Source organism: Thermobia domestica, chromosome 5 (assembly GCF_964235325.1).
Source record: "Thermobia domestica chromosome 5, izTheDome1.hap1.1, whole genome shotgun sequence".
In the NCBI taxonomy this organism is placed as follows: domain Eukaryota; kingdom Metazoa; phylum Arthropoda; class Insecta; order Zygentoma; family Lepismatidae; genus Thermobia; species Thermobia domestica.
The window spans coordinates 266,869,239-266,887,394 of record NC_137458.1 but is presented as its reverse complement, the minus strand read 5'-3'; the positions used below and the strand labels follow the sequence as shown (position 1 = coordinate 266,887,394).

The 18,156-nt window shown below is 35.9% G+C and overlaps 2 protein-coding genes across 2 annotated transcripts in view; one reads left to right on the top strand and one right to left on the bottom strand.

Annotated features, from left to right (window-relative positions):
* Window positions 1–9,664, top strand: part of Pus7 (pseudouridine synthase 7) — a 99,575-nt gene extending 89,911 nt beyond the window's left edge. The window contains exons 12-14 of the mRNA XM_081760031.1: window positions 522–720; window positions 5,282–5,433; window positions 7,211–9,664. Of these exons, the coding sequence (XP_081616157.1) occupies window positions 522–720; window positions 5,282–5,433; window positions 7,211–7,695 (836 nt within the window). The 3' untranslated portion in view covers window positions 7,696–9,664. The remainder of the gene's footprint in view (window positions 1–521; window positions 721–5,281; window positions 5,434–7,210) is intronic.
* Window positions 9,665–16,457: 6,793 nt separating this feature from the next.
* LOC145686585 (uncharacterized) overlaps window positions 16,458–18,156 on the bottom strand; it is a 104,429-nt gene continuing 102,730 nt past the window's right edge. Inside the window, exon 6 of the mRNA XM_081760032.1 lies at window positions 16,458–17,154. Within this exon, the coding sequence (XP_081616158.1) occupies window positions 16,607–17,154 (548 nt within the window). The 3' untranslated portion in view covers window positions 16,458–16,606. The remainder of the gene's footprint in view (window positions 17,155–18,156) is intronic.

Here is an 18,156-nt window from a genome sequence, read left to right as displayed (position 1 = left end):
ACTACTTCAAGTAATATTTATTTCTCCTCTATCTAAATTAAGTAAGGGCCTCTCTTTATGGATGTAATATAATTCTTCAACGTTTCGTTCCGTTACTGTTTTTGACTCCGCGATGTGATGGTTGTAATCTGTAAGATGCGTTGTTAGACCAGGCAACTGTTGCGGTTCTGAGACTTCGAAGTACGAACATGTTCAGTTACTCTAGTATAAATGTTCCTTTTTGTTTGACCTATATACACCTTATCACATTGACATTTCACCCGATAGACGCCACTGCTTTGTAGAGGGTCAGTAAAAAATGCCTGAAAATTTGTTAAGTATTTGTCTATGGATGTAGAAGGAACTTGTGAAATTTTGATATTGTGTCTTTGCAGAATCATCTTGATTTTTGCCGAGAAATGTGTAACCAAAGGAACACCAATCCATTAATTTTTAGCTGTTAATTGTATAGTTTAATTAGTTAAACACTACAAAGTCGAAACTAAAACAACAGCAATTATTATTATTATTATTATTTCTAGAAAACGAAGAGGACATAAGAGAGAGAAAAATTGATCCAAAAATATTGACAGCTGAGAATGTGCAGACAGCCAAATTCGCAGACGTGGTTTTGCCTTTACCTGGATTCGGTGTAAAGTATCCAGAGAATGTTATTAAACAGTGGTACGATGAACTGATGGCCGAAGATGATCTTTGCTCAGAATTGTCTCAGAAAACGAGGTAAATCGAAAGTCCTTGAGGTTTCTTAATAAATATAATATAAGTTTTCATTTAACATGTAGATTTGAATTATGTAATAACCTAATGTAGTGCCATTGGAAAAATATAACTTTGTTTGACTGGCTGCACTGTTAATCTTGTAGTATCACTGAATATGCCAAGCAATGTCCCTCTGCCGCTATTTCCAGATAGAAATTTTTCTATCTTTTTTGTCGTTAGTTTAGAAGTTACAAGGGCATATCAGAATAAATGGTCCACTATATACGTGTATCGGCTGTATCAAAAGTTCGGGGCCATAGGACAATTTCGTTATGAGTGAAGATACAGAAAAATGGAAAGAGAGGAAAGTTATCGAAAGTAGCTAGATTTCAATCTACAATGATGGAACTGATCCAATTGCGCCAGCAGTTTAGGCACTGCACTAGTAAAGGCATCCTATGGTAAATGAAAAAGCAATGTTTTCTTTTCAGCAGGCTACTTGAAAGGAACATAAGGCACCCAAAATGACACTGGAAACGTGCACATGGTTGAGAGACTTTAAAACATTTCAAATCCCTTTTTCCAGCAATGTTGTATTGTTGTTTTGGTGTAAGCGCAATGGAGCATTCCGCTGAACTGGCAACATGGCTTTATCATTTAACATGGAGTGCCTTATCAATTGGAACCCAAACGGCTAATGCAGTTAGAAAATTTCAACCACTTTACATTAAAAACCACGTATTTCAACAACTTTACGGTTTTTCCATCTTTTTCTTAGCTTCAGTCATAACGGAGTTGGCCTATGGCCCCAAACTTTTAGCATACAGGATTTTGTCAGCCTGTAAATCGTGCATAAGTATAAACTACAAAATGAAATCCACAGTTCCTATTCAGAACAAGTAGGAGTATCTAGGACCAAAATTTCTTCCTGCTTCGTCTATTGAAATATTTGACCTTGAAATTTTAATTTTTCGGAGCCAAAAATTCACACGAGGAACTTTCAACTTCAGCTATATTTTACCATTTCTGAAAACTTCTAGCCATAGTTTAGTTTCTGTGCAGAAAACCCCATCCCGTGGTTTCAAGTACTTCTGATTTTACAGGTTTTCGAAATTGGCTAATTTTGTGGCTTTGATGGTTGTACTCGAGATCTTGACAAACCTTTTTATCAAAATAGTATCCTGCCTTCTTTATATATATTTTATGAAATACCAATATCTCTGTTTTGAGATACTAGAAACCACAACATTCGTAGTAACCTTGCAACAGCCTATTTTCTACACCACTTCAAACTTTTATTTTCACGCGCAGCAGTGAAGCAAAATGATCTTAAATCGAAGATAGCAATAGATAAAAAAATCTAATTATCTTTCTCAGCACGTCATTAGTAAGGTAACCTGAAAGTATCGAAAAATACTTCATGGTCGAACAAACCTCCCCTTGATGATTTGACATTATGTGACTACTTCGGGATTAGGATTAGCATAAGCTAATTGAACAAAACCTTTCATATTTCTTTCTTACTAACGACATATAATGCAAAGTTGAATAACTGTTAATGATAGCACATTTTATTTCATTTTATTTTATTTTTTATTTTTATTTTTTATTTTTCATTACTCATCTTATATGTTCCTTCTTGACATATTTATTAAAAATTATTATTTGCGAAACATTACAAAGAATTCTCGTTTTCAAACACCGACGATTTGTGAATTTATATGATTCTATTTCTTATTTCCATTTTAATTCTTACGTAACACTTTTAAAAATTAGTGATTAAATAGTATATGAATAAGAATAGGATCATATAGATCCACAAATCATCACTGCCCGAAGATGAGGAACTAACTTTGGTTGAAATATATTGCACATGGTAATTCATTGTTCTGCAATGTTATTAACGTTTAAAGGAAAAGAAAAGAAAAGATGTCCAACAGTGAGACATATACAATTGGTAGATCTCATTCAACTAAAGAAAATGGAGAAAATGGAGAAAAAATAGTCTAAACATTGGTGCTGCACGATACTACGCCATCTGTTAAGTGGTACTGAAGTATGCCCGTACCAAGCATTATGTCACTAGCAAGACAACAGCACACCATGATTATTGCGTTCCAAGGGGCCGCGGTGGCTCAGTGGTAGAGCGTTTACCTCTGGTGCTTGGGATCCCGGGTTCGATCCCAGCCCCGCCAAGTGAACTTTGTAGGGGACAAACACCGTGTGCGTGAGTTTCCTCGGGGTTCTTCCTTTTCCTCCCACTTCCTTCATTCCACCATTTCATTCATTACTCATCATCACCGTCTCTTTTAGTCTAACCGGCATAAGCGTGGGACGTAAAACTCAAAGATTTCATTTTCATTTCCTTGCGTTCCAGGTGTCATTTTCCTCTGTACGTGCTGTAATACTAGGTTTTCATTTACTGTTAAAAGACTGTCTAACCCGTTATATAGGGCATAGTTATTGTACACACGCGAGGAGAGCATTCATATTATTAATAACAAAAGTTATTTGCATTGTGGAACATTTGGACTGAAAAAGGGAAATTTTGATGTTCTGAAGGGATTTTATGCTGCTTTAGGTTGATAACACTGACCGGAGATCAAGGACAAAGTTGTTTTCTTGTTTTCTTTTCTCCGATCTCGAAGTTGGCAATTGTTTATCGTCAAAACAAACACGTGTGTGTCATAATTGAATGCTCCCTTAGGCCTGACATCTACGAAGCCAATTTTTTTTTTTTTTTTTTTTTTTTTTTTTTTGCCAGTAAATTGTTGTCACATACGGAGAAATAGTAGAACTAACTCTTGCCTTGCATCCACTGAATAATTTCATCATCTCCAGGATTAATACGACCCTTAATAAGGGATACATTTTTATGACATCGCAATGGATGTCACTGGTATTTTGACATCCCCATGGATGTTACTGGAACGCAAGGGGGTAATGAGATGTTGCCCAAAATTGTAATTAACTCTTAACCTTTAATTTAGGTTTAATTATAACATTGTGCAAAGGTAAGATAAATATGAATCGATAGATTATATCAAGCGGAACAAACTGACATACTTGAAGGCAAATTCTAATTCCTTTTTTTTTTTTTTTTTTTTTTTTTTTTCGAGAAAATGGAGGGAAACTACTTTTTATTAGTATATCGTTTGTTACCAGTAATAATTAATAGTTTTTTGTTTTACTGGAACAAATTGTTTGCATATTTCTGTACTAGTTCTAGTTATCTCCCTTTTGGGAGATTTATAAAGAAAGTCCCGGCCTTATAACCCAGTGGATTGCTTCTCTAAATTTGTTTTAATTGTTTTTGAAAACGTAGATTTGTATAAAATGGCGCGTTCCAACATGAACGAATTCGCCTGTTCTAAGTAGATTTGTTTTCACACAAGTTGTAAAATTACTTGGGGGTTAGAGGCTCAGGACATATAAAAAAGATGTAATAATATATAAAAATTGTAAATAAACTAAATTTTGTCAAAATTTAAAATTATGTACGAATTCACAATTGCACAATTGAAGGAGCATGATACTCCAGATGTAAAGATGTCCGTCGCCATCCTTCTGTACTATATATGTAAAAAAGAGAAACAAAATACACTGTTGGTTAGCAAATTGTATCTATTGTTGTTTCACTTATTTTAATGATGACAATGTACTCTTAACGCTTACACACTTAACTCTTAATAGTTACGCACGTACAACTTGTAAATCAATCAAAGAGAGAATATATAGGATGAACCTGAAAGATGTGCACAAACTCCGGAAGGTGGTTCATGACATCAAAAGAAGACAGAAAGTCCTCTTGCATGTTATCGAATTCCGCGTCGTGTACGAGTGACAGAGATAACAACTTGGAATCGACAATCGAATCTTGACAATTGGAATGGAACAGAAAGATGTCCACGAACTATCCTGACAACTGCCTAATGCACCATTTTGCTGATGTTCATAGCCACATTTAACTAGGTTTTTATATCTCGAATCACTTCCCATAGTTTGTGCATACCTTTCTGTTCCGTTCCAGTTGTCAGGATTCGATTGTCGATTCCAAGTTGGCACCCCTGTCAATCGTATATGACACGTAATTCGATAGCATGCAAGAGGACTTTTTCGTCTTATTTTGATGTCACAAATCACCTCCCGGAGTTTGTGCACATCTTTCAGGTTCATCCTATATATTCTCTCTTTGATTGATTTACAAGTTGTACGTGCGTAACTATTAAGAGTTAAGTGTGTAAGCGTTAAGAGTACATTGTCATCATTAAAATAAGTGAAACAACAATAGATACCTGATCGTCTATACCCGGGTTCACCCTGTATAGACGAATACTGAAAATATAGAAATGATTGATTGATGTACTTCTTTTTCTTTTAACTAACTATAAAGATAAATGATTTATTTTAAAGCATGAAGAATTTTCCAGGAAACTAAGTTAAGTCATGTACAAAATATTCCTGTGTAAACTGTATTTCTTTAGTCATTCTTTTTTTTTTTTTTTTTTTCGTTCTTTCTTTCTTTTAAAGGTACTTCATCTGAAAATTTAATTATACGTACTTATTTAGTAATTTCTTTCAGAAAATATTCACTTGGAGGTGCGTATAGAAAGATTATATGTTACCCGGAGAATTTGAGTTGGCAGATAAAGAAATATTCAGACCCAACAAAACCATTAGTACTCTCTGACCTGGATGTCCTCCAAAATGTGGAGCTACCTGAGGAAGAGAAAGGTAGATACAATTCTTTACTATATATATAAACATCTTGGACTTAGTTCATATGTACATACTTTTGTCCCATTTATTGGCTTTCAATTTTGCCTCGTTTATTGACATATCTATCAGTATCCAAAATTTTAGCTTTTTGTCTATACTAGTTCATTTAATTATTTAAAATGACGCCAAAATTTTCGAAAAATCAGGAGAGGATACACATGTTTGAGTGATTGATCTACTTTCTGAATACAGAATAAATTCTCGGAGCAAGAATTGTCCTCCCTATGGGCACATCTTTTGAGTCATTTCGAAAAATATTGAAATGTTTGTTGCATGGGAGTTCGTAATTCTTGTAAATGGAATTATTAAAAATGTTATATATTGTAGAGCAACACTTCAATTTCTCTCCTCTTTTTAATTGCAGGATCTCCTCGTGCTTTATGTGCATTCCTGAGCTAATGCACAGTTGAACTCCCTATTAAACGACATATTTACTGTTTGTATTACATATGTTACTTGTCTTTCTCCCCCTTACTCTTGAAGTTTTATAACTTCGTTTCTTTATCGGTGCCCTTCTACTTCTTCTATGCCCCAGTACGTTTGGAATGCTTTGAATTATGTAAAAAGCGAAGAATCAGTGACAGCGCCAACGGGGGACAGGAGGGCAAGCGCTCCTCCCTGGTTCGGTACCTAGTTCGACCCTAGAAGGTCCTAGTAGCTTCTTTAATTTTACCACTTTTAGTTTTTGCAGTTTTTTCTTTCCTTCCAGCTTAAGTTTTACATTTAAGTTCAGTTTCAAATTTCCATGTTTACGGGAAGAACGTTATAAATGTCTAATCATTTTCACAAAGTACTTGTTAATATATGATTTTGCGCTTGCTCTTTTCCCCTTTGGAGGGAAAAATTTGGAGTTTTGAATTTTTCCTTTATACGATAAAACTTACACATTGATTTTCAATCGTTGTCGTAAGTGACACAATACGTAACTTTGTCATTGCTCCGTACTTTTTCCACTTGAAGAGGGAAAAGTTCCAGTTTTCAGATTTTTTTCCTTTACTTGTATCATAAATCTTACATTTATGTCAAATTTCAAGTTTCCATGTCTCCAGGAAGTATACTATAGGTTTTTGCGAGTGAGTGAGTTAGTACTAAAATTTGAGTGTTTTTTAGGTTTCCATAACCTATCTCGTAAACGGTTTGTATTAAACATTGAAATTCTATATTGTGTGTGTTATTAACGCGGCCAATTTTTATTGCACTATTTTCATAGGAAGCAAAATTATGTGAGTCCGAAAAAGGCTTGAGATGTTTCGTGTAAATAGAAACACGGCCTGCTGCAGCTCTCTTAGTGAGCAAGAACTCGTCTTGGTGCACTCCATGCACCCAGGTTAAATGAACATTATGAACGTTATCGGAAAACGCCTGATCTTTTCAAATCATAAAAAAAAACAAACTAATAGGGTCGTGATAGTAAGTAGTAAAGCGCTCATTTCTGGCGAGTGTGGCCCTTGGTACGATTCCAACCCCCGCCAAATGGTCTTTCTGATGGACAAACACTGTGTATGTGTGGCTTTTCTTGGTGTTCTCTCGTTTCTTCCCACTTTTGTCATTCCACCAGTATCTTATCATCACCTACTAGCCGTTAGCCTCGGTGCACAATTTTGGGACGTTAAACTTTTTAGTTTTTCAGTATATTTTTGTAGATGTAATAAACATGTGCTTGTAATTTATTGTTGTCATACATACGAAATCTGGAACTGATACATTGCCTCCTCTTTGTCTTAATTTTTAGACGGACAGTATACAGCTCTTGTGCTCGAATTCTCGCTGCCATCTTCAGTATATGCTACAATGGCTCTGAGAGAGATTCTGAAGAGTGATACATCATCATATTACCATTCCTTTCTGAACGATTACACGAAAGAGCAAAAAGCGGATGGTAGTGGTAGTGCTGACAGAGAAACCGATGGAATTCCAGAAGCAACAGTTGAAGGTGAAGTAAATGGTGCTAGTGTCCAGATAGGTGCATCAGAAGAGAAAATGGCTGTGAAAGAAAGTGATGATAGCTCTGCAAAAAATAATTGTGATAATGTTCAGGTGGGTGCCACAAAAGAGAAGTTGGTTGTGGAGGAAGATGTTCATACTTCTTCAAGAAGTAATCGTGACGGTGAAGGACAAGAGCAAAAAGCTACTGAGTGCTCTAAAAGACATACGAGTGAAGATGTTGACACAGTCGATCATCTATCGAAAAAGGTCAAAGTACAAGGAACGGATTGAATCTTCCAGTGTCAAGATTCAAGCAAAACCACCTGTGATACAAACTTCATAAATCTAGAAATATAAATGTAGGCAGGTGCTACATTAAACATTTTGAAACAATTAGGTTGATTTTCCTAATGAGTTTCGCTAAAGTAATAGATGTACAGGTTTCATGTATATTTTTTGTTAACAGAAGTACGAAGACGTCGAATATATATATATATATATATATATATATATATATATATATATATAAACTGTCGTCTTGCCTTCTTTCAGTTTTCTGCCAAGGGCACATTTTAGCATAACTAGGTAAGGCCAATGAGTCAACGATGCATTTATAAGCAACCGGTTTCTTTTTCTTGGTACTTAAAAGGATAAAACAGGATATTCGTGGAATAGAAGTGAAGGAATACAGGGCCAAACTAGAACACTTCTCAGAAATGTTAACCTAATTATGTAGATACTTGTTAACGTACGTCAATTAAGGAAGGAAGAGTGTCCCAAAGATCAAACTTGAGTTTCTTACTGACCGTATTACTACGCCACTTAGTCCTTCCTCATACGAATCTCACACTATCACTCTTGAAGTCAGTAATCAGCTGTTCAGATTGTATGTACCACAATTTTATTGCGTTTGGACAACCCAGTACATTAGTGAGCACTAGTGAAAATTGAATTAGACGCTGTATTTATTTTAATATAAGTATCCTCTAAAATTGTTGGGTCGGTTGTGAGGATCTTTATTATGCAGATACAAGCATCCCCATATAAAATCACTACAGAAAATTCACGCAACTTCCAAACCAATGGATTTTCATTGGCTACAAAACCAGTCTTCTCTTTCTAGCTGTCAGAAGTACCTTTTCTGATAGAATTACTGGTAGTACCTCTATCAATTCTGGTAAATACCATGCTTGATCTTACATGTAGTTCTATGATCTGGAAAATTAAATAATCGACAATAGAATTTTGCATTGTAAAAATTCTTAGCTTTTTTTTTTTTTTTTTTTTTTTTTTTCAATTTATTATAAACAATAGTTAAAAACCATCTACCAGTATTTTTTAGCATTTGTCCAAAAAGATTTTATGTGATTGTAATCGTTCCTCAAAAATTTTAGCGCTACATTTTGGAAGTATAGTATGAGAAATGGAGTAAATAACTGTTTTGTCCTTGTACCGTACTATATCTCTTGTAGGTGCTGGATTGTCTAGCCACAACAGAAATTGTGGCAAAAAATCGTCTAAATTGTTGAACACTGACTTCAGGGGTGAGACTGTGTGACTGGTCTGGGGAAGGACAGGGTGACAATAGTTATGTCACGAACACGGTAAACCCATCAAATGTCCTTACATCACTTGATTGATTCTTAAACGCTTTTGTTTTCTCTGTGTTAGTTTACATCATCTATGATTGGATTTATTTTATATATTTTTCTCCCTGTTAAAATATGGCATGAATGTTCATAATAAGCTTTGAGTATCAGTTGCAGATTGAACTGATTTTTATTAAACGAATTTTATTAAAATGTTTCATACTTCTGTAATAATTCGTATTCTTTACTCATTTTCAATTTCCATTAAAGCACGTTTGTTTTCTGAATATAAGGTATATTGTCGCATCTAGATTACTTCGAATTCAAACTTTAGACAGTATTTGAAAAAAAGTAGCATGACTTTTGCACAAGATAAACATGTAAATGAGGGATAATGAAGTTTGTATTTGGTATGCATGTTATGAGTTCTCTACACAGTACCTTTGCACTCTTTCTCATCTACTGCAGTACTTCCATATGTCGTCGCTGTAGAAATTCTCAGTATGTGGTTAACGTTCGTGCTTAGTAATCGAGTCATACGGCCAGACATCCTTGTGGAGTTTTCCACGGTTTTCTTCAGTTCCTCGATACTGTTAATATATTTTGTTTAACATAAAAGAAATATACATTGGTTTATCTGGAACATTATGAAATAAATAATAAAACCACTTTTCCACTTTATTTATAATCTAGTTATAATGAAAACGACTGCTTAGCTTTTTTTCTTCTCTTTCCTGTCGAAATTGAAGGAAAAGAAAATTTAGTCAAACATCCCCAAATATTGGGAATATAATGAATAAGACAAAGATTTGAGATCCCAATTGTCGTGGACCATCACAGGTTGTAGATACTTTGTGGGCAGATAGTTGAAGCATGAGGACATATTTGGTTTTAGCATTTTTCTCTTACTAAATGTTTGTTTGTTTATTTATTTATTTAACAATCTTCAGTTACAGCCCAGAGGCCATTTTATACTGAATATCCAATAGCAATAACAACAATGGAAAGGATTTGGGAAAGTATCGGCCAGGGCCTGTTTAGTAGGTACCATCCTGGCATTTGCTTGTTAGGACTGAGGTAAACCCTGGAAAACCTCAGTTAGGATGGTCGGCAGCGGGATCCGAACCCACGAACCCAACGCTCTACCATTTGAGCTACATCCAGTAAATTGACATAACAATTTGCTGTTCTTAGAGCTCCCCATTTGTCTAGTTGCTGGCTCAAAAGTGGACGCTAAACCTCAACAAAGAACAACAAATAAACAGTGTGTTGATATTGTGCTCCGCTCCTTCTACAAATAATCTTATAACCAAAACGGAGCTTTTTCTTTTTCTGATTATACGTTGCTTACCAAAGATCCGTGGGAAGGATGGGTATTTGGCTTTCGAAATGTTTAGTAAATATATTTCATACCTTGTAACACTTATTTTATTTATTTAGTATAGATTAGCATTCAAGTTATTCCGTAAATGAGTTCTATGGTTAACACCAGACATTCAGGAATGGCTCCGTTGGGTATTTCAGATATTGTAACCCCTACTTACAAAATATACAACTTAAGTCATTTCGCAGCTATGCAGTAAATTTCGAAAAATTACAATTACTAACGCGGATGAACATGTTAGCAGCTTAGACATCCATGGCAATATGTAATGACAAAAAAAAAAAAAATGTGAGTTTTACGTCCCACGCTTATGCCGGTTAGGCTAAAGGAGACGCTGATGATGAGTAATGAATAAAATGGTGAAATGAAGAAAGTGGGAGGAAACGGGAGAACCCCGAGAAAACCCACGCACACGGTGTTCACACAAAGTTCACTTGGCGGGGGCTGGGATCGAACCCGAGACCCCAAGTACCAGAGGTGAACGCTCTACCATTGAGCCACCGCGGCCCCCCATGTAATGACTGGAAACCGGATGTTAGGCAAAATGCCTATTCTTTAATATTAAAGATATAAACAAAAATAACATTTTAAAGTTTATATGGGGGTTTATAGTTTTAATTTAAGAAAATTTTATTTTGCCTATTTTCCCCTCGCTGCCTGATAAATTGCTTTAGTGCCTAATGTTGCCTATTCTATGCTTTTTCTTCAAAACAAGACTTCATTGGGAAAAAATATGTAATTCCGTATTTCAAGAAAGGATTCTGCCTCTTCCGAGAAATATAAGAGAAACTAAATTATGGGCAAGTCAAAGTCAAGCTTCACTTCGTTACAATAAAAGAATGTCGCCGAAAGCAATGACACAGTATGATCCATATTTTCCCCTCCCACTTCCTCCTGTTTGTAACAGCATTGCATTCCACAGATGCACAAAAGATCGTTCCTAATTTCAGTAGTGTTCCTCTTGTGACCGATCGTATGGTTTCTGATATCGTGTATGCGTGGTTTTGGGAGCAAAAGAAGAAGCTTTTCTCAAGGTGCCTAAGGAAGCCACATCTTTGAAGAGTAAAAGACATTTGGTTGTGATGAGTTTTCAACTGACGGATACATACTTTATTGTACTGAATTTCCTTTGGCCGGATGGTATTAAGCATCAAGATATTCTGTTTATCACGGACGCAGCACCATACATGAAAAAAAGCTGCAGTGGCACTTAAAGTTCTTTTCTCAGCTAAGCTTCACATAACGTGTCTCGCACATGCTCTGCATCGAATTGCTGAGGAAATCCGTGGTTTATTCCCCGAAATAGATGCTTTAATCTCCAATACTAAGAAAATATTTTTCAAAGCTCCATCTCGAATTCAGCTATTTAAAGAAACCGCCCCTGAAGTTCCTCTGCCTCCAAACCTAGTAGTAACAATGTGGGGTACTTGGATTTCTGCAGCTCTATACTATGCAACCAACTTTCAGAGCGTAGAGAAAGTAGTAAATTGTCTGTCTGAAGAACATGCCTTATCAATTCACATAACACAACTGTTGAACAATGATGTGCGAAACAATTTAGCTTTCATTGCTATCCACTATTCAATTTTGGCAGGCGCGATAACGTTTTTCGAAGAGAGAAATAAAACTTTGAGCAACTCCCTGGAACATTTTCAATCTGTAGTGGACAAAATTTGCTGTGTGCCAGGTGGTTCGTGAGAAATGTGAGAGAGTTATTGCAGCGAATAAGGACTTGGATAAACTAAAAACAATTGGACACGTGTTGAACATGAACTAGAATGAATATTACCATATGCCATTTCAGTAGCAGTGGAACCTTGGTCTGTAGCGCATTGCGTATTTGTTTACAATGCTTTCATTGAGAAGAGGCATTCTGTAGTGCTCACATAGCGACGTTTTCAAAATCATTTTAATGTTGGTCGTCCAAAACAAGATACAATAATGAAATTGGTGAAAAGTTTCAAACGACAGAATCTGTAAGACAGGGACTGCACGGGGAGGTAATTGAACTGTAGGGACCCCAGGAAACGTTGAGAGGGTACGGCAATCGGTGGAAGCGAGTCGTCAGCAGTACGCCACGCTCGCATTATTGGAATGCCAGACAGGTGAGTTCAGAAAATCTTACAAACGACTTCATCAGACGACATAGGTTTGCAGAATGATGAGGTTCACTTCCATTTATCGAAGTTGGTAAACAAACGGAAATTCAGGTACTAGGCACGTGAAAACCCACAAGAACTACATCATAAACGTGCGACAAACTAACTGTTTGGTGTGGCTTATCTCGAATCTGCATTATTCGCCCTTTTTGTGTGTGTGTGAAAACGGATGAACAATGTCTTTTAACGTAGATCGTTACGTTGCCATGATTATTTCCTGCCAGAATTAGGATGATGACACTTTAACCTTAGCAGTGTCAGCAAGATGGGGCTACTTGCCGTATATCAAGAGTAACTATGGCCTTTTTGAACCAACATTTTCCTGGACACCTGATTTCATTTCGTGGGGATGTCAAGTGGTCTCATCGGTCACCAGACCTGTCAGCATGTGACTACTTTTATTGGGGGCTATCTAAAAAGTAAACGTAGACAAACCACGTACTCTTGAAGCACTTTCTGATACAATAACACGAGAAATTCGGAGTTCCGCGTGCATTGCTTAGAAGGTGTATGAACAGTTTCACCAGTCGTCTACAAGATTGCCTCGACAAAAATAAACGCCACCCCAACTGATATGATTTTTCGCAACTAAGTAGTTTCAATAAGGTGACAGTCTTTTCAGAAGTACCATTCCTCCTTGCTAGAAGGTATATGTTTAAAAATTAATTTCTTGTAGTGTGAGAACGTGGTTTAACTTGATAAAGATGCAAAGAAAAGCTTTTCTGTTCTGCTTTTAGAAGGAAGTAGGGCTAGCACTATATAATCACACGGCTAAACACTCAAAATTGCCAGTGCATCAACAGATTATGGTGTGCGTTCGGCCAGTGCTTGGGGTATCAGGTACTATGAAATGCTGTCACCAGGCAGTTGATCAGTGCGGCTGTATATTTACAATAACTGGAATTTATGCATGAAAACTTGAAAAACATTGGAACTAGTTTTTATGAATTGTAGAGATGTTATTCTGCTTGAGAACAAGGCGTAGCCACTTCTTGCTTAGGCCACTCATTGGTCATGAAACCCAAATGTATCTCCCGTATTCTCCGGACGTTGCAGATAGAATGACTAACAGTTTTATTTACTAGACAATCACCTGCGTATGACATGGTTCCATATGCTCGACGAGGTGACCCATGCGAAGGATTCACTTTACACGTAGTTCTATTATTCTGAGATCCATAACCTGGCCAAGCATTAAGAGACTGTTATTACAGCTGATGGGAAGTATTTCTGGATTTTCTGGGAACTCTTATCCTTAGGTCCAGATATGATAGGTACCAAATACACATTAAAGTATTTAATCGCAAAACATACACAAGAAATGTGATCTCCAGTCAGATTTATCCAGACACAGAAAACATAACTAACAAAAAGAGTACCTGAAGTAAAAGTATTAAGTAGACATAAGAACTAGGTACAAATGAGACTTTTCCAGGCATTAAAACTAGAACATTTCAAACATCCTCGATCCTAGGTGGTATCTTCTTATTGATTTTCTTATTGAGATTCATTTAAAAAATAAAAAAATAAAAATAAAACTATTGAAGGAAAAATTAAAAAAGTGAAGGTTAATATTTATGAACACGATCATAGACATGATATTAGAACGTAAAAGCTTATTAACGGTATCAGTATGTCTTTTCGCTCACGATTTTAATACTGGGTTTCGTTTTACTTTTTCTGACATCATTTATATTATTCGAAAAAGTTCTTATTACAGAAACAGAAATTTACGATTGAAATTGTAAGTTGAAAAGCAAAAATAGTACGCTCGATACGCATTAGTCTAAAATCCTTATTGTTCACATAACATCCATTAAATTATTATACGTAAAGGATACGATTAGCAGTAGATTAATATTCACTGGCAATTACTTTTTTTTTTTTTTTTTTAAGCGAAATACAAGCAACAAAATTGATGAAGCGTTTTGTGTAATAAATTTTTTGAATCTAAAATTCAGTAAATGGAGTATAGTTCAGCTAAAGAAACCCAAATCCATAACATACTTTATGAAAAACTTCGTCTTCAGCCTATAAACCTGTAGATACACCGATGATGAAATAGAGTAGTAGCAGAAAGATAACACTCCATAGATACATGGATCTCTGTTTAAGTTTGAATTAAGTTATAAAGTCCAGTCAACAAGATTGATGGCTACTTTTCTGTAAATAAGTATGCGTAATCTAGCTCGACGAAAAAAGCATTTAAATTAATTTATACAACTTACCATATTTGTCTCCCAATCGCAATGCATTTGTCTGGTTGAGTTTTATCATAAAGTTGCACTGTTACAAGCTTCACTTCATCTTCACTTCTGGTATGGATTATTCTATTCACAGCGTTATATCAAAGAATCTTAACCATATAACTATTAAAATGAGGAGAACCCTTAAATGAAGACAAGACGCGTTTAACCATCGTAAACATTGTTTAATATTGCATCTTCTGCGATATTCTAATATGATTTTAACGCACCAATATATATATATATGTACTACGTGTCTGTAAATTACTTACTCAAAAGTAAACATTAATTGTTAAGAAATTATATTTGTAACAGTAATGTTTTATACCTCCATTAATACAGTATATCTTCAAGTTTATTGTCGCATATCATTTGTTTCCAATGTTAGTTTCAGATTCCGGCACTAGAGGTGCGAGTGTTGGATCATCTCTAGTATTGCGCCAGACATCATGGAGTCGTATACGGGTGCAGAGCGTGCGCAGTGTTGCCTGTGGTTTCACGAATACTGATCCTGTAACAATGCAACGAAACTTCAGGACATGTTACCACAAAGAGCTACCCCAATCAAGGACTGTCATTGCATGGTACAGTCGTTTTATCGATACCAGTTGTGTAGCATACAGGACGGCGGATCAAGGTAGGCCTGCAGTTTCTGAAGAAATGGTTGAACAAGTGAAGCAGACATTTTTGCATAGTCTACGTGAATCAACTAGGCGTGCCAGCTTAGAATTGGGCATTCCTAGATCTACAGTATAGAAGGTATTTCGTAAGTGAATGAAATTTAAACCACCAAATTGCAACTTTTGCAAGCTTGGACTGACAGTGACATCGAAGTCCAAGCAAAATTTTGTGAACAGGTGTGAAACTCAGGATACTTCCATGAATAAGGCCACACCAGCGGTACGGTTCATAGATATAATGTTCGGATATGGGGTGACCTAAATCCTTATGGGGTGATCAACATACACGGGATTAATCAAAAGTAAATGGATTTTATTGTGTAAACATGAGCAAACAATACGGTCCTTTGTTTTTCGCTGAACCCCCCGTCACATGCATATAATACCACATGTACTCTCTAACCCACAGTTGCGTGAAGATATGGGTGCCGATTTCATTTTCCAACAAGATGGAGCACCTCTGCACATTCATCAAGAAGTTACCCTTTACCGTAAACGTGAAGTACCAACTTTCATTGGTCATGGTGGAAATACTCCGTGGCCTCCTCGTTCGCCTGAATAGAACCATGAATTTTTCTATTAGGGGTTACATTAAAGAACGTGTGTTGTTTCCCTTCCAAGCAACGTCGACGAGCTGCGAATCCGGATAACACACGCAGCTGCGACTATCAATGCCGAAATGCTTCAAACAATTTAGCAATAAATCGTGTGTCACTGGGACATTTGCCGTGTGATAGGATTACATATTGAACATCTATGAAAAAAACTTGAAGATACACTGTATTCATGGAGGTATAAAATATTACTGTTACAAATATGGTCTCTTCACAATCAGCGTTTACTTTTGTGTACTAATTTATAGACACACTGTGTGGTCGTATTGCAATCCTCCACAAAATGTTTTCTTCTTCTTCCTTTTTTAATTTTTTTTTTTTTTTTTTTTTTTTTTTTTTTTTTTTTTTTTTATCTACTGCTTGCTATAGTCTAAAGGAATGGGCTGAGAAGTTTAGGACTTTATATGCATTTTCAATTATATTATTATTATTATTTATGTTTCAAATGTACATTGAGTATTTGACAGACAGATATCGGAATATATTTTTAAAAGACAATGACACACATTAGCTGTTGCACACATGTTCACCTAAGAGAAATTTTCTGTAGATGGTTCTGACTTAATGTGTGGCGGTGACGGAGTCACTTCAACACTTGTTGATGGTATAATGTGATCTGATTCTAAACCTTTAGAGAGAATCTGAGCTTCAAGCAATTTGTGAATTTCCGCAGAAAATGGAAGTGAAAACTTCCATAATGCTGCTCTGGCGAATCGAAGATTCATATGAAATAAATCCATAGAGTTCGAGTAATTTAACATTTCTGAATTGTTGCCATTGTATAAAAGCGATTTGATTCCAAAAGACGGATAGTTGTAGAACCAGGAGCAGTTATCGAATTGCTTCGCTGAATCCGTTGCATCCACATTCGTTGTGTTAGATATGCTGGAACATTCCCGTTTGTAATGTTGAAACTGTGTACACAGATGGCAATAACCACTACTGAGGGACGAGCCGGTCTTCTGACAGCCGAGACAGGTAGCCAAGGATTCTTCTTCGTGAGTTTTCATGTGAGCACGTAGATTACATGCGAGGGCAAATCTTTTTCCACATAACCGACATGTATGTGGTTTGTCACCTAAATAGTAAAAGAATGAAATTAGTTAATTTTCTTTTTCCGAAAAATACACTGGACTCAAAAAAATTCCACCGTCACTTATTAATGTTATACGGAAGCATAAAATTTCATTGGTTAACTTACAGAAACAGTACCTTAACAAGGTACCTGTAAATATTCATCATTCCCAATATTCTAAATAATTTACCTCCAGTCAAAAGAACATTTAAACTAGTACGTACCGTAAAATTACTTCCCTCAATTGAAATCATAATCACTTTTTAACTTCAAGCACGGAGAATTTAAATTTTACCCAGGAAAAAATTTTGTAAATCCGGCAACTATTCACTGGAAAAACTGGGGTATATGGCATTCTTAACCTACGGTACACACATTATAGGACATTTGTCTTACCTGCATGTAAGTGCCTTTAGAAAACAGACTTCTGCACACACGAATAGAACAAATGTGAAACGCAAAATGCTCAAGCTATGCATTAGCGAGTGTTGTTAGCTTACAAGGGAAATTGGGCGACGGCTGAGGAAATACTACCTAAAAGCTACACTTGAAAGTAGATTTTATCCTTCAGAAAACGTAGTTATTTTATACTTGTGTTGCCGTGGCTGCTGATGTTTCATTAATCATCCATTAACGCTTTTTTTTTCGGATTTTTTCTTTGGAAGTCCATATCAAATACGTTAATTACAATATGAGCCATGTTGCTAGGGAAGACACTACACCTTAAGTATTGATTAGTGTGTTGTAAAAAGAAGGTCCAAGTTTGAAACTAAAACTCGAAAAAAAACTGACAAATTGCGCAACGAAAATGAACAGAAAATCATATCTACGTTTAGAATTTGGAAAATTCTGTTATATCCATCTTTGATTATACTAAGAAAGAAAAATAGCTTAAACCCTGTAGTAGCACTCATGGAATTGGACTATAAAATCATATATACTATATAATGTTCTGCTCCTTCATGTACTGTACCAATGCGCACACATAAATATCTTAGATCCTCT